This window comes from Lissotriton helveticus, chromosome 8, assembly GCF_964261635.1.
Source record: "Lissotriton helveticus chromosome 8, aLisHel1.1, whole genome shotgun sequence".
NCBI classification, from domain to species: Eukaryota; Metazoa; Chordata; class Amphibia; order Caudata; family Salamandridae; genus Lissotriton; species Lissotriton helveticus.
Window position 1 is genome coordinate 807552312 of NC_136069.1, and position 17283 is coordinate 807569594.

General features: G+C 45.3%; 1 protein-coding gene across 1 annotated transcript in view; it reads right to left on the minus strand.

Moving 5' to 3' along the window:
- NALCN (sodium leak channel, non-selective) overlaps positions 1-17283 on the minus strand; it is a 3094418-nt gene that overhangs the window by 288026 nt on the left and 2789109 nt on the right. The window contains exons 25-28 of the mRNA XM_078657626.1: positions 14707-14763; positions 9332-9452; positions 9109-9240; positions 6175-6342 (exon numbers count right to left, since the gene is read on the minus strand). Coding sequence (XP_078513752.1) covers positions 6175-6342; positions 9109-9240; positions 9332-9452; positions 14707-14763 — 478 coding nt within the window. The remainder of the gene's footprint in view (positions 1-6174; positions 6343-9108; positions 9241-9331; positions 9453-14706; positions 14764-17283) is intronic.

Consider the following 17283-nt stretch of genomic DNA (forward strand, 5'->3'; position numbering starts at 1 on the left):
TTGGACACAAGGTGACACCTCTCATCTTCGTGACCAGGGGAAAAGATTCCGTTTCTAAAAATAATGGGTGGGCTCCTTCCACCAGCATCATTCCCCCCCTACTTGTGCCCCGGATCTATGTGAAATTAAAATATTTAGTACAGTCAAAGGAATATATTGATGTAGCTATTATTAACAACAAAAATGTTAAAAACTAAGATTTATTGAGCAGCAAAATGTATTCTTTAAAGATTCTAACATGCCCTTGCAAAAGGACAGAAACAGAGCAACAATGCTTCATAACTGTTAAAATAAGGTATTAAGTTTATCAAGTGGGAATACTGATTTGACTGAAAGGTTCTTCCCAATGAAATAAAGGTAGTTCTTAGGAACACTGATAACAGAACAACATATCTGGATACAGACCCTTGTTGGGGAGATCTTCCACGTTAAGGTGCGGATTTCTTGAGTAATATGAAGGAGTCTCTTTAAGTACAGCGGCAGCTCCATATCAGCACAACACAACTCACTAGCAAGAGAAAGAAACTCCGGCCACCAGGGGGTACCACAAGACCGACAGGCTGCAGATAAGACCGGCCAACTAGATGAATAGCTAACATCGGTGCAGCAGGTGCAGTGGCACCGAGGTCAAAAGCCCTAGGGACCCATTGAACCCTAATAATTGTTATATATATGTTAGACCTGGCATCTTTGGCGTGGTTTCCCCCTATCTTTTTGCCTCTACCTCCGGTATTTTTGATGCTGTGCTGGATTTCGTTTTTGCTGGTTTAGATGCTTTGGACACTCTGCCACTGCTGATCAGTGCCAGAGTGTAAGTGCTCCCTGTGTAAATTGTTATTCTGATTGGATATACATATTTGGCATGTTTGTATCACCATGAAGTCCCTAGTAAAGCGCACTGGGTGTGGCAGGGCTGGTGATGACAAATGCTACTAGTGGGCCTGCAGCACTGATTGTGCCACCCACAGGAGTAGCTCTAAAATGGTGTCTCAGGCCTGCCACTGCAGTGCCTATGGGCAGTTTAGAACTGCCATGTCCTCCTGGCCAGTGTCCCCACTGACCAGGCCTAACCCTTCCCTTTTTGTGCACATCAGCCACCCCTATGGAAGGCCCAAGGTACCCCTCCTGGGCAGGGTGCAGTGTATGTGAAAGGTAGAGCATGTACTGGTGCAGGTAAGATGTTCTGGTAGTGAATTACAGCCATTTTCGTTTTTCACTATTGTAAGGCTATCTTGCTCCATAGATTAACATGGGGGATGCTGGCTACAGTGGTTAACAGCATTTCTTCCCATAGGAACAAGATAGGACATAAGTATCTAGTATCCCTGAACTCAGAATTTAATAACACATCTTTTAGGAAAGGTTGTTTTTAAATCCTGGGTTTGAGAACAGCACTTTTAGAAAGTTGCTGTTCTCTTGTCTAACCCTTCTGTGTTCCTGGGCCTGTTTGTGTATTGACTGTCTGGTTTGTGAGTGACAGGGGCTGGGGAATTCCCCAGCAGGATGGATGAGTCAGCACTAGGCTGAATGACTGCAGTTGCAACTGGAGTGGTGGGAGGAGTTAGCACCTGGGCTGAAAAGGGCTGTGCCTGCCTTCCACAATGCTGGCTCCACCCCCCTGCTGGGCGGTTGAGGAGCCTGCCCCTCACTCTGAAAGGAAAGATGCAGCCAGCAAAACAAAGTGCTCAGGATCCACCCAGAACTGGTTCAGACCGGGCTCAGGGCCCACATGCACCAAGAGAACAAAGACTTTAGGGGTATAAGTACAGGACCCCTGACTACAGAAAATTAGATCATCCTGGAAATCAAGAAGGAACCTCTGCCAAGGAGAAAGCTGAAACTGAAGAAGGAAGACTGTCCTGTTGTTGCTCTGCTGGACTGACCTGTTGCTTTGCTGCCAAGGAGAGGGGAAGGACTTTGCTGTTGAGCTGTGTCCCCTGTCTTGAAGGAATCTCCAAGGGCCTGAGAAGAGCTGGCTCCCTGTTTTGAAGTCCCAGGAACAAAAGGACTTCACCCCCAGCTTCCCTGAACTTTGCTGAGAGAGTTCTGTCCTTCCTAGAGTGCTTGATCCAGTTGTGGGGCCTCTGGAAGAGGTACCTGAACTGGGAAGCTTGAAACTAAGCTTGAGTGACTTTTGAACTTGAAAAGTGTTGCATCGCTCGCTTGCGGAGCGCATCACCAACAGTGCGAGAAGTTTCCCGCCGCTACGGAGGTCGAGATCGTCGCAGCGCCTGACGCCGCTGCCAGAGACGTCGCATCCTTCGTTTGCGGGGTGCACCAGATCGGTGCGGGAGAATCGAGTTTTGGTCTTGTGTAGTTTAGATTAAAAATACCTTTATTTTTCTAAACTGTTGTGGAGTCAGTTTGTGGTGTTTTCACTGTGTTACTGTGAGTGTTGGTACAAATACTTTACGCATTGCCTCTGGTTAGCCTAGACTGCTCGTGCCAAGCTACCTAGAGGGTGAGCAGGGGTTATCTCAGAGGGTTATCTCCTTGCCCTGACTAGAAGCAAGGGTCCCTATTTGGACAGTGGTACCTACCTCTGCCAACTAGAGACCCCCAGATCTAACAATATACTACAGCAATAGCAGTCAAAGAATTATTTTTCCTTGCTTGCCCCAGGCCCCACGTAATCCTTAATGCACTACTGCGGCCAAATGAGCTATAGAACAGTTGCAGACTCTCTGAGTCAGGCTTCCATTGGGTGGAGGGGAAGGAAGGAGGAATTAACAATGTTAAAAACCTACATGGGACAGAAACTTTTAAAACTTATATGACTGGGTATGTTTTCATTTAGCATAGAATAAAAGTGCTCCATAAAATGCCAACTTTGTGGGCCTTATTATTTACGAATTTGGCGGTCTGGGGACTGCCGTAGCCTTGGTCCAAATGCTGCAAGCTCAGCTGTCCGACTGCTGTATTACAAGATGGGCAGATTGCATTTGGAAAGACCACGGCTGAACCACGAACACCGCCAGCACACCAGAGACCACCGCTATCCATATCATGAGTTGGCTTTTCCACAAGCTGACCGTGGTGGTGAGACCGCCAGATTCAAGTTGGCGGAAACTAAGGATTTGGGGTGTGTACTCACCCCATTCCTGTGATTCCGGTCAGAGTTCAATGTGTATCTCTTTTTTCAGGTCACCCCTTTACAGCAGCATCTTCACCCCGAGGATTATGACCCTGTTTGGGGCGATGTACAGTTGAGTCCTTTTTGTACCATTTGCCTGGACTGCCCACATATGGACCAGACTCCAGCAATGGGTAGGTGATATTTTTCCACATGTATTATGCATATGTGTGCATCCGGCAAATATATAGTCGAAATGCTCACACAAGCATTGATACATATGGAAAAGTAATTACCATCGCCGCAAAATCTCCGCAGCCACACAGTGTGCAACGCTATAAACTCGTAATATGGAGTTCTGAAGACGCTGGCGCTGCAGTCTCCTGGCAGCCGCGGTGTTTGAGGGGTCAGACCGCCAAACTCGTACTCAGGCCCAGTGTGTTCAATCTAGAAGAGGGCTACTGAGGTCATGTGCACTTTTTTTATAAACGTTAAGAATTATTTGATTGACATTGTTTGTTACTTAGCCATAGTGTACACAACTTTGCAGCTTTGATTCAATGTCATTGCACTATTTTGTGCTAGCGCCATGTTGTGATTGTTTTTTCTTTCAACTTTTTCCAAACTCCAATTTTAGATAGATGGTCCTGTCTGATCACAGTTATGCTGATACATCTGGATTACAATGTGTTCATGACCAGCAATTGAACCGCAGAGTGAGCTGATTTGAAACAAGAACCATATGTATTATTTAAACTGCTTATGACATGGTTGGTTGGGCAAAATGGGCTAGAGAAACACACTCGCAGGATTAATAATTTCACAGAGGGTATTGAGTAGTAGGCTAAAAAACGAAGGAAGTTTATTGATGAACACAGATTCTTCTGACTAAGGAGAATGCACACTTTAGATGGGAAAAGGAATGGTATACACTGATGGTCAATTTAGAATTGGGTTCTGCCAGAAAATCATCCACTTTAACGAGGAAATGCCAGACGCATTGGTGGGTTCCACTCCATTGGGGAATTTGCCTGTTAAATCTTCCTCATGGATAGTATGTTGCGGAAAATCTTTTGGCAGATTCAGCAATGAAAGAGAATTCTACAATGGAAGACATAACCCTTTCTTCATTATATGAATGACTTTCCTTTGCCATCCAACTCTAAATTAGGCCATAAGTTCCTCAACGGTTCACAATGACACACTCTACAGGAGAAAGGAAGCAATAGCATGACCAGGAATAGCCCATATCCCATGAAATACATGCCAATTACAGTTAATCCAATTGGCTGTGTATAAAAAATTCGAATATGAAAAGTAATATTAAAAATAGAGTTATTAAGTACTGATTGTGTGTAAAGAATTTGAATATGAAAAGTATTATTAACAAATAAATGTATACAGTAGCGGATAGAATGTACTGTATAACGTTCATCTTTATAGAATATACAAAAATACATTTGTAACATCACAATTGTGATTGCATATAGAGGCACATCAATTATTAACCTTAAATTTAACTGTGATACCTTCCTTATTCCTAACCTTAATCTCTTTCTGTACACCATGCTGCTTGTGTCATTTTACCATGGGTAAAATCCATCCACACTTTCGTCTTACACCATTACTTATGCCAATCATTACTCAAACCAAACTTCTAAGGATGATATAACCTTAATCTCACCCCACCCCAACCCACACCCCAATCATAACACTAACCCTTACCTCAACCCTACCCATGCCACCTTTCTTTACACCTCCTCTCAAACCATCTTTAATCCAACTCATTAAAGCAATCTAACCGAAGCCAAATGCTGTATCCCCTTCTAAAGTCTTAGCTTAATCTTAACCCTAACCATTACCCCCACACTAACACTAAAGCACACATTCTATCTTATATTTACCCTCACATCACACCTTAATCCAACCATAACTCCTAAACATTACCCAAATGGTATGATATCATAACATCATAAATTACATATCATCTGACAAAGATATTGCGTCCCAAATATAGTTCACAAGAGTATTGCCCAAAAGAAGTCAAGAATAGGAGGTAATAGTATAACATCTACATCAGATGGAATGATGTTTTTGCACACAATATTTTTGTAAGACAATATTTATGTCAACAATGTTGTGACATACAACACGAACATAGGGGTCGATTAGGATTGCGGTGAATCCGCATCCTCCGGGCCGGCGGAAGCCACCGCCGGCCCAGAGGATGCGGATTCACCGCTGCGGTACATGAAAAGACCCTTCGCCACATTAGGATGGCTGGGGGGTCATCGGCGGATGGGAAGACCGTCCGCCGCTTTTCCGCCGCGTTCGCCTTCCGACTGTGGCGGAAAAGCTCTAATATGGTGGGGGTGTCTATCAGACACCGCCAGCCATATTAGGATGTGCTTCAGGACATGCCTTTCCGTGGCGGCAATGCCGCCACGGAAATGCATACGGTCTTTTCTTTGGGGGCCTGTTGCGGGACCCCAGGGTGAAGGGGGGGGTCGGGGGTGCACATGGGGGGTACCTATGGCACCCCCCTGCATTTGCATGCACAGAGCAGCAGGCCCCGCGCGGTGCCTGCCGCTTTGTGCATGTAAATGCAAAGCATCCATTTTTTACCTTGCGGCGGGTGCTGCGGTTAAAGATACGGGATGTGACCGCCAGGGTGGCGGTCACATCCTAATTGCACCGGAGGGACCGCCGCTGCCTGTGCGGACGGTCCCTCCACCTCGGGGGTGTCCGTCCGCCATCCTAATAGGCCTCCTCATGCGAAACATCTCCCAATCACCATTCCTTTCCCATCTCTAAGTAAGCCTTTTTCACAACTTTTTTACGTGTTCTTTCTTATGGAGGACTGTTCTACTTCTCTTCTCTTTTGTCTCTACATTTTCGTTATGATGCCTTTTTAATTCAGTTCAGGAGTTGCCTCAACAATTAAGACAAATCAAAACTATTTTTGCACATTCCTTTCTTTTTTTCAGTGTTTGGAAATAAAAGGTTTTTTAAAGCCACGCTCCCATCTAACTATGAACGTCACTGCATCAACAACAATACATCCATTACTTTCTAATCTTAGAAAATATGTATTGACATACCAGAAATATTTCCTTGAAGCCGCTGAAAAGCTCCCTGACAACTTTTCTCATCTGAGGCACCAGCTTGAAAATTCGAAGAGGCCTTAGGCATCGTAGCAACATCAACAGCTGGACTCCAGATTTGGCAGGAACATTATGTGGCATCCAACACAAAAAAATTAAACTTACCTGGAAAAACAAAAACAAGAGAATGTTTTCTAGCTGAATTAGTTTTTCTCATTAATACTGTCACATTTCACCAATATTTTGTATATGATCAATTTATATGCATACAGTCAATAGAGTGCATTAATTTCCCCAATCAGTAGCCCCCAATTCAAACAAAGTGTGTGATAGTTGTGCAATTTGCTTTCGCTTAGTTATGCAAAATTCTTTCAAACATTTTGTGAAGAAGCCTTATAGCCTTCTATGTCTGTCTTGAACGCTTCCTTTACATGATGCCTTCCTATCGCAATGTATTGCTTATCTTTGCTCTTGAAATCAATAACAAAAATTAAATTTAAAACATTTTGTGAAATTATGCAAAATTATGTGAAATGCAAAACTAGCATTTGCGGTAAAAATTGTAGCGCAAAAACACAATTCCTGCAACAACAGCTGCTCCTTTAGTGGATGTTTGCGTTGTTCCCATGCACCCTTGTGCTAAAATGCTTTGCAGCGTGATTACTCAATTATGGGAATTTTAAAATCGAACATACCATGAAATTCACGAAATTACAGGAGATTACGTTTTGTAACACAAATTTCACCCAAATCTACTCAAAATCATCCTATTTAGTCGTGCGTACAATTTTTGTGTCATTATATATATACATTTAGTCAGTATATGCCTTTAAAAGAAATGTATACAAAAAAGTGATGGATGGAATGCTTGAATTAATCTCAGCCCCATGTGGCACAGACGTTCCATTAAGAATAGGACACAGACAATTATCAGATAAAGTAGCAAAAATTGGGTTATTTGGAGGAAAGTGGATATTTTTTGATTTCAAGAAGATTTTATTAAGAGAAATAGTGATTCAAATAATAGCAAACAAAATACAAAGAGGCGATACATTCCAATATGAGAGGAACGTGAAACCATGGGCATCATTTGATCAATAACTAAGCTCAATGTAAGTAAAAGTGGAAAACAGGCAAACAATATGAAGGTAATGAAATGAGCCAATAAGGGAGTACATTGTTCAGAACTTAGAACGTATCAATCCCTAATATGGGGATAGGGGGAGGGGAAGAGAAAAAGAACCATAGGAAGAAGGAAGGAGAGAAAGGAAAAAAGCAACAGAAAGAAAGAACGGGATGAGAGGACAGGAAAGTAGGAAAGTGGATATTGAGAAAAAACTCTATATCACTTATCTAAAAATGTATAGAGTGATCATGATAGTGATGTAGGCAGTGGAGTGTAGAAGTGATTGGGGCTACAGTTATTGAATACATTTTCAAGGGGAACTTGAATGATTTCGCGGGTGGAGGTAGATGTGAGTTTGAGTGGCAGGGAATTCCAGTAGAGTGATATCAGAAGGGAAAATTATGGTCACGTAGTGTTTGAGTGTAGACTGAGACTGCCTTTGCAATGCTAGGCATGCGGTATGCCTGTCAGTATTGATGCTGGCATAACAAGTGCTAGTATCATCATCAGGTATCAGTTAGCCAGGCTCATGGTACACCTATAATCTATATCTTAAATGTACCGTGAGCCTGGCTAACTGATATCTGCATGAGACTTAAACTATGGAAGTTAAAGGGTACAGATAGAAAATGTAAGACTTTTTAAAGTGCTCCCAAGAGAAGTGGAGGGGAATCTCTTTGGTTGATCCATGGAATGTTATTGATTTGCCTTGAGTTTAATAAGGAGTAGGATTGACTTCTGTTGTGTAGTTTATCAAAAACAAGTGACGGGAGCTGAAGGCTTGCGAATGCAATAAATCAAGGGAGGGGCAAGGAGCTGCTTATAGAGCTGCTTATAGAGGTCCAGTACCCTTGCTCCTACATGAACAATGTAACAAGAAAGGAGGATGCTGCTCCTCAAAGGGAAAGGGTAAGGTATAAAGCTGTCAGTCGGGACTGGAGAGTTGACTAGAGGGATCCGGGAGGATCCGAATGATCAGACCTAAATGTCCTCACATACCCAGAGGGATGTCATTCTTCATCAGAGGCTGCTCCTCACCTGGCCGGCACTGCAATGCCTGACGGGAACCTCAGTGGGGGCTCTTTGTTGGAGATCTTCTGATCTTAGCCGTAAAGATGAGTGCAAGTGAGGTTATGGGTGTAAGTTAACATACGAGGTGATTAAAATAGCTTAAGGGTTACCAAAGAGAATTTTAATGAAGTGACCCCTTTGATACAGTAAAAACAAGGGAGCTGTTGCAGGAAATAATGTTCCTCAACAGCTTTAACATGAGTGATGTAGGGTCAACCTGTTTCATGCCTAAATGCCCAGCAGGGTCAATGGCATTTCATCAGGCCCGGGTGTCTGTACCTACCCTACAACCCTTACAAATGCAAACAATGCCATTCAGAATCTCTGACCCGCCAACAACTACCCGAAAACCCTAGTGATAGCGTCTCGGAAATGCACTGAAGACTCTTAATTCAGCTTATATAGGCATACTCCAGAGACAACAATCATAAGCTGCAATGGGAGTGAAGCTGTGTGACCTGCACTAAAGCATTCTTTCCATGCAATGCAGAAAGAGATGTCAGGAAACACACTTTGCACCTTTATGTTCTGGACAATAGCATCTTCACAGATCTATTGGTGGTGTTCAGGTAGTTTTCCATGATAAAGTTATGTGTCATTTTTACATCAACTCAAAAAAGTCACAGGAACCCCTGTTGGCTACATTGATTGTGAATAACTACTACAACGAACAAAAACGACCTGAGCAACTCCACATGAAGCATGCAGTGCACTGACATAGAAGGCAAACTTACAAGGTATATAAATATGTCCATGACTCCTCCAAAATCTCGGATGACCGCCGTTGGAGTGAAAAATAAGCCATCTGCCATGATCTTGAGGTTTAGCTCGATGCTCATGAATATTACAAACACAAATTCTGCAATCTGCAATCAAAATGATGTGTTAATCTTGTCAGTGACATAATGTTTAATGATAACAGACTGATCTGTGAAGGATTTGAATGTGAGTGGCTACCTGTAAGGTTGGCGTATTCATTACTCTTCGAAAAGGAGATTCAAACATCATGGAAATGCAGGAGCAGATCGTCACGACAATCATGACCCAGTCCAGATAAGTCACCAGCCCCAGCAAATCACTGTGAAGGAAAGCATGACAATGTCTTTAGCAAAATAAGCCAAGGTACAGGTTTTACTAAGAAAGCCCAGATGCAGCTGCATGTAGAATTATCGGCGGCATTTAGGATATTTAGTTTTTTAAAGTTTGCATTTGGTCTTAAATTGTACTTTTGTGTACATCACCTTTAAACTAGCGCTGTGAAAAGTCATAAATATATTTTTTTAAATGTGAGTTTTGCGAACTTCACAAATAAAAAAAAAACATAGTAAGCAAGCTTCAGTTAAAATGAGATTTGTGGGAGAAAAATGCAAAAAAATAGCTTTTGTAAGGAGAGTTCTATTTCCAGAAAACTTTTGATTTACATTTTTCATACAAAACCAATATTTTACGCCAAAAACATATGCTTGGGATGTCAACAAACTTTGTAAACTGCAGGAAGTTTGACTTTGTCAACCTCGCTCATCTTTGAGGGTGACGCTTGAAACTTTAACACCCTTATTTTAACCACGCTGTATAAATTCACTCATTAATTTGCTAATGTATTTATTTTTTTGTAAAACTTTCGTATGCCATCGAAAGTTAAATAATCAAAGTTTGTGAAAAAAAGTTCCAAGGAAGAGAATAAGTAATGGGATGGTTGTCTATTGATATCTTTATATGCCCTGCTTTGCGCTACTTTGCATCAAGGTTGTTCCCCAATGGTTGGTGCATGGCGTTTCCAAACTATCACCCATGCTTTTTAACGTAAAGTCTTATCTACTACAGTAGTGGCTGCTACCGAATGGGCATGGCGGGCGGGGAGGCAAGCAGAGGGAGGAGGGAATTAAAAATAATAAATAATAAAAAAGAAAACTTACCTGGAGGTCATGGTCACTGTCGCAGCCACCGCGTTTTCTCCAGCAGGAAGCACCCAGCCTCCCAGGATCCCCTGACTAATCACAACGCTGCCTTAAGGGGCTTGGAGGCTGGGCATGTTCTCCACTAAGGCTGTATAATACAGCCTGTGGAGAACATGCACAGTGGTCACGGCAGTTTGGCCGGCCCGAGACGGCCGGCCAAAGCCTCATGCACACTTTAGGTGCAGCCACACCTCCTCCTCTGGCCTCCATGTCAGGAGAGGCCGGCCCCGCCCCACCCTATCAACGGGGCTGCTCTGCAGCGCTTCTGCAATAGTAAAAATAAAATGGTAATAACAGACGGCAGCTATTATCATTTTATTTTTACTTTGCACTGCCTTAAAGCAGTGGGGCGACGCCAGTGGCGTCACTGGGGTTGGTGTCACCCGGTGCGGGTAACTCATGGTGTCACCCCCTCATGACTTACCGCATGGACCACCTCTGTCGGAAATGTACGGTGCTAGGTACTGTCTTACTCCCTCTAGCTCCCTCTAGCTCCCTCTCTCTGTCTTACTCCCTCTAGCTCCCTCTGTCTCCCTCTCTCTCTGTCTTACTCCCTCTAGCTCCCTCTCTCTCTGCCTTACTCCCTCTAGCTCCCTCTCTCTCTGTCTTACTCCCTCTAGCTCCCTCTCTCTCTGTCTTACTCCCTCCAGCTCCCTCTCTCTGTCTTGCTCCCTCTAGCTCCCTCTCTCCCTCTCTTACTCCTTCTAGCTCCCTCTCTCTCTGTCTTACTCCCTCTTGCTCCCTCTCTCTCTGTCTTACTCCCTCTAGCTCCCTCTCTCTGTCTTACTCTCTCTAGCTCCCACTCTCTCTCTTACTCCCTCTAGCTCCCGCTCTCTCTCTTACTCCCTCTAGCTCCCTCTCGCTCTCTTACTCCCTCTCTTACTCCCTCTAGCTCCCTCTCTCTCTGTCTTGCTCCCTCTAGCTTCCTCTCTCTGTCTTACTCCCTCTGGCTTCCTCTCTCTCTGTCTTACTCCCTCTAGCCCCTCTCTCTTACTCCCTCTAGCTCCCTCTCTCTCTCTCTTACTCCCTCTAGCCCCCTCTCTCTCTGTCTTGCTCCCTCTAGCTCTCTCTGTCTTACTCCCTCTAGCTCCCTCTCACTCTGTCTTGCTCCCTCTAGCTCCCTCTCTCTCTTACTCCCTCTAGCTCCCTCTCTCTGTCAAGAGCCCTCTAGCTCACTCTCTCTCTGTCTTACTCCCTCTCTCTGTCTAGCTCCCTCTCTCTCTGTCTTGCTCCCTCTGGCTCCCTCTGTCTCCCTCTCTCTGTCTTACTCCCTCTAGCTCCCTCTCTCTCTGTCTTACTCCCTCTAGCTCCCTCTCTCTCTCTTACTCCCTCTAGCTCCCTCTCCCTCTGTCTTGCTCCCTCTCTCTCTTTATCTTAATCCTTCTAGCTCCCTCTCTCTGTCTTGCTCCCTCTAGCTCCTTCTCTCTCTCTTACCCCCTCTAGCTCCCTCTCTCTCTGTCTTGCTCGCTCTAGCTCCCTCTAGCTCCCTCTCTCTGTCTAGCTCCCTCTCTCGCTGTCTTACTCTCTCTAGCTCCCTCTCTCTCTGTCTTACTCCCTCTATCTCCCTCTCTCTGTCTAGCTCCCTCTAGCTCCCTCTCTCTTGCTCCCTCTAGCTCCCTCTGTCTCCCTCTCTCTCGGTCTTACTCCCTCTAGCTCCCTCTCTCTCTGTCTTACTCCCTCTAGCTCATCTCTCTGTCTTCCTCCCCCTAGCTCCCTCTCTCTCTCTTACTCCCACTAGCTCCCTCTCTCTCTGTCTTACTCCCTTTAGCTCCCTCTCTCTATCTTACTCCCTCTAGCTCCCTCTCTCTGTCTAGCTCCCTCTTTCTCTGTCTTGCTCCCTCTAGCTCCCTCTGACTCCCTCTCTCTCTGCCTTACTCCCTCTAGCTCCCTCTCTCTGTCTAGCTCCCTCTAGCTCCCTCTCTCTCTGTCTTACTCCCTCTAGCTCCCTCTCTCTCTGTCTTACTCCCTCTAGCGCCCTCTCTCTCTGTCTTGCTCCCTCTAGCTCCCTCTCTCTTATTCCCTCTAGCTCCCTCTCTGTCTTGCTCCCTCTCTCTCTGTCTCAGTGCTCCCTCTAGCTCCCTCTCTCTCTATCGTACTCCCTCTAGCTCCCTCTCTCTGTCTAGCTCCCTCTCTCTCTCTGTCTTACTTCCTCTAGCTACCTCTGTCTCCCTCTCTCTGTCTTACTCCCTCTAGCTCCCTCTCTCTCTGTCTTTCTCACAGTAGCTCCCTCTCTCTCTGTCTTTCTCACTCTAACTCTCTCTCTCTGTCTTTCTCACTCTAACTCTCTCTCTCTGTCTTCTTACTCCCTCTAGCTCCGTCTCTCTCGCACATTAAACCCGGGAGGGGGGGGGTCAGGACCACAAGGCACCAGCGAGTTTGTAGACGTGAGAATTTTACGATATGAAACAGCTAAAGTAAAAGCTAATTTCCAAGCGGTTAATACCCCCCCTCCCCGGCCCCCCCTCTTTAGCACCGTGTCTTTTTCCATATAAATGGCGGGGGCCCCTCATTACTACACTTTTCAAACTTTAACTAATGAGAAGTGAACATTTTAATTCGAATAGGTGAGAAAATATCTCGGTTCGCTGTTGTTTTTAAAGCGGATCGAGTCTCTCCGAGGCCTTCGGGTGCGGTGCAGGGGGTGCCATGTACAGAGGCCTGCTGGGGGGGGGGGGGCGCAACCAGATGGTGTCACCCCCATGTGAGGGTGTCACCCGGTGCGGTCCGCACCCCCCGCACCCCCCTAGTGACGCCACTGGGCGACGCTCCTCCGCCTTAACGGAAAAGCCGCCGATGATCTACTAAAATTGTTAGACAAGGCTTCGCACCAAGAAATAACGCCTCCTCTAGGCAGGCTCAAAGCAATACAAATACTATATAATTCCACAAAAATTTCCACACATCGCATGTGTTGGGCACTGTACAGCGTGCATTTAATTAGTAAAACGTTTTTAACGTTTGTCTAGGCATAGTATTGTGTACTGGAAGGTTAGTTACCCTTCCAGTACGAAATCATGGGCCAGATTTATCATTGGATTGCTTTGCCCTTGCATCACTCATTGTATCGCATGGGCAACAAAATTCTTAAGTTAGATTTCTCAAGCAATACATTGCCATCATGTGTGGCCCTGCATTGCTTGGTAAATCTGGAATAATGCAAGGCAATGCAAGTCACCAACATGCGTTACTCTGCCCTAAGGAGGCATACCATGGGTTGAGCCTGGGTGTTCCCACGTATGCAGCCATGGATTTTGGCGCATTCCCAGTTTTACCAAGACTAATAAACCTAGGAATGCCTCAAAATGCTACGCCTAGGAGAAATATCTTTTTTTCTCCTCGTTTTTAAATCTTTCTAAATGTGTTGCTCTCTCCAGACCACATTTAGCAAATTACAAAGTATGAATTATGCAGGGTGCTAGCCTTCACAGAGTGCGCCAAGAGAGAACAGGAACACACAGCCATTTCTTGTTCATTTGACGCAGCCCAACAAGTTGTCTTTCTGCGTTATACTTCGTCAAAGTTTGATAAATCTGGGGGCATATTACCAAGGGTGGCGATAGGCATTTATCGGCGGTTTAGAGGCCGTTTTCGGCCGCTAAGCGGCGATAATTCTATCGCTCTATTAGCAAGCTGTCGCTAACTGATGTTAGCGACAGCTTTTAGGCGATAGCGAGCGGTTTGGGGCCCGCTTTGCATGTTAGCGATATTTATCGCTAATGACATGCAAAGTGGGCGTACCCAACCTGTTAGCGACTGAAAGAAGTCGCTAACGTCGCTATCGCCTTTTAGCAAGGCAGGCGTAGTGATGGAAATATTCCTGCTATCGCCAAAAACCAACGCCTGCTCAGACCAGTTCTTAGCCATGTTATCCAATGGGAGGTGGATAACATGGCTAAGAGCATTTTGTCGCTAATGTGTGAATATCGCTGTATTCTCAGCGATATTCACGAATTTCGCCACTATCACTGGATATTTTAGCACAATGGAGAAAAACGTTGCTAATAGCATGTTTTCTCCGCTAACATATCCAGCGATAGGCATCAATAAAAATTTTTTTGCTAAGCCCATTTAGCGATAATTATCGCTACTTGTTGGTAATATGCCCCCTGGTCCCTAGCGCCCAATTATTGAAAATCAAAGTGCAAGCCCGGACGCAGTAATGTCTTAGAGCGCCATTTGTACAATGCGCGCCATTTTTGCTTCATCAGTAGTACTGACTGACCTACGAAACCCTCCGAGACTTTCTCAAAACTGGCTTGGAGCCATGAGCAGGGCCGCTTCACGACTTTTTATTTACTTCAGTGACCCTACTTATGTTACAGTTGCTAATCCAATAACATGTTTTCGACATGCCAGTATGTGTCCGGTACTTACTAAAGCTGATGGTATTTGGTATTTTTCACGGCTCCGGTTACTGGATCTGTTTTAGAGCTAAGAAGAGGAAAGAAAAAGAAATATTAGAAACATTTGCATGAACATTGCCTTCAATCTGACACACTACTAACCACCTAGAGATATGAAGACCTGCCAACAATCTCAGCGGTGTGACGCTGGCCACCCATTGCCCATTCTGAACCGAGGTCAGTGTACTCAAGAATGCAAACGGGTAAATTGTATTTTCTCATCTGGCTCATTATTAAATGGAATTCTCTCTGAGAAAGGAATACCTCTTATAGTACAGCAGGGGTGTCCAACGTGGGCACAGGATGGCTTAATCCGTGCCAAATTTTTGGGTTCATCATTGACAATTTAAAGGCGTTTCATTCACATTACTGATTTGTACATTTGATTTATGTGGGTACTTAAGAATGTGGCCTGGATCTGGTCGCCCTAGAGCCGAAATTAAACATCTTGTTACTTTGGCTTTTTTGCCCTAATTAGGTCCATTTTAGCGGTCCATCTTAATATCGATTGGACAGAAACAGGAGTTTCCAATCACTCTGGCTTTCTGAGGCATGACGTAGCTTCTAATACAGTATTATTGCACAGAAAATTAATGTATGCTTTTTTTAGGAACAGATTTCCCAGGTTAAACCAGGAGGATTTTGTTCCAGCAACCAGGTTGGGAATTCAAGAATGATAATGCAGGGATCAATGTGGCGAAACTATTCCACAGCGGCATTGTCCATTACATAGAGATTCCGCCGTGGGTTGTTCCTCATCTCGCAGAATTACCAATAGCCACGTTATTGGTAATTTGGACAGCAAAATTAGCAGATCACAATTAGGTCAGTAAGCCATATTTAGGGGCTGTTAGACCTGGCACCATTGGCGTGGGGCTCCCTTCCATTTTTCGCTGTTGTCTCCTCTGTTTTTGCTGGTATTAGATGCTCTGGGCGCTGTGCCACTGCCATTCAGTGCCACAGCGCAAATGCTCCTGGTGTAAATATGACTGTGAGTTGGTATATCCCTGATTGTCTTATTTGGTTTACCTGTTAGTCCCTAGTACTGTGGCCTGTGTGTGCCCAGGGCTGGTAACCCAAATGCTGCTGGTGGGCCTGCAGCGCTGGTTTGCACCACCCACAGAAGTAGCTGGTAAAGTGTACCTCAGACCTGCCACTGCAGTGTCTGCGCACAGTCCAGGACTGCCATCTTGGCTGTGAAGTGCCCACCCTTACCAGCCCCTGACCCTTCCCTTAGCCTCATGTCAGTCACCCCTATGGTAGGGTGCATTGTGTGCGTAAGGTAGGACATGGCTTGATATATGTAGCATGTCCTGGTAGTGAATCCCCCATCCAATTTGTTTTCACAGCTGCAAGACTACCTGTTCTCCATAGGCTAGAATGGGCAGACTGGCTATTGCATCTTATAGTCCTATCTGACTCAGGGAACATGGTAGAAATTCGAATTTAGTATGCCTGAGCTCAGAATAATAAAATGCATCTTTTAGTGAGGTTGGTTTTAATATTCTGTGTTTGAAAATACCACTTTTAGAAAGTAGGTATTTTCTTGCCTAAGCCTCCAGTGTGCTCTGCTGTTTTGTGTATTGGCTGTCTGGGTTTAGAGGGGCAAGGCAGGCTGAGTCAGACCTGGGTTGAATAGAGAGATCTGCTTTGAGTACTGGGGAGGGGTAGCTCCTTGTCCTGAATAGGGCTGTGCCTGGCAAGGTGAATGCTGGCTCCACTTCCTACTGTGCATCTGATGGCAGACCCCCTCTTTCTGAAAGGAAGGATGCAGCCTGGTAAGCAAAGTGCTCCAGGCCTGAGCAGAACTGGTTCTGGCTGGGTTCAGTGACTAGAGACTTTTGAGAACAAAGACTTTTGGGGTAAAAATATCTGTGCTCAAACCCCTGATGTTTGTATTGCTCCTGGATGTCAAGAGGAACCTCTGACTGTGTTACTGAAGGAATCTGCAGGAGAGGACTGTCCTTGTGCTTGTGTGCTGTTTCTTGGATTGGCCTGCAGTAATTCCCCTTGGACTTGGAAGAAGAGGGAAAAGGACTTTTGAGAGACTTTTATTTTTGCTAAGCAATCACCCAAGGGCTAGAAGAGAGCTACCCTCCTGCTGGAGTCACAGGCCCATCTGACTCCCCCACCAGCCTCCTGATTCCTCCCAGCGAGGATTTCTATCTGCAGGTGAGGCCCCTGTGGGTTCCAGGGCATCTAGTTCTACTACAGAGAAGAGAGAGCTGAAAATCGTCGCTAACGCCGTTTGCGAGCCGCCGCAGCTGAAGAGCGTAAGAAAAATCCACTCGCTGCTGCCGCCGAGCGCTCGCAAACCAAAGATAATCGAAGCGCGGACGCCAAGCGTCCGCCATTCGCCTCGCATCGCACCTGGATCGTCGCTCCCTCGCGGGGCGACATTTTCTTTCATCGCAAACGCAACAGGATCAGCGCATCATCCTCCCTCGAGGCAGGATTCAACGCATCGCTGGCCTAGCGTGAGGAAATCTCTTGCTTTGTCCCACACGCACCCGCAGGTCAGCGCATCATCCTCCCTGGCGGCAAGGAT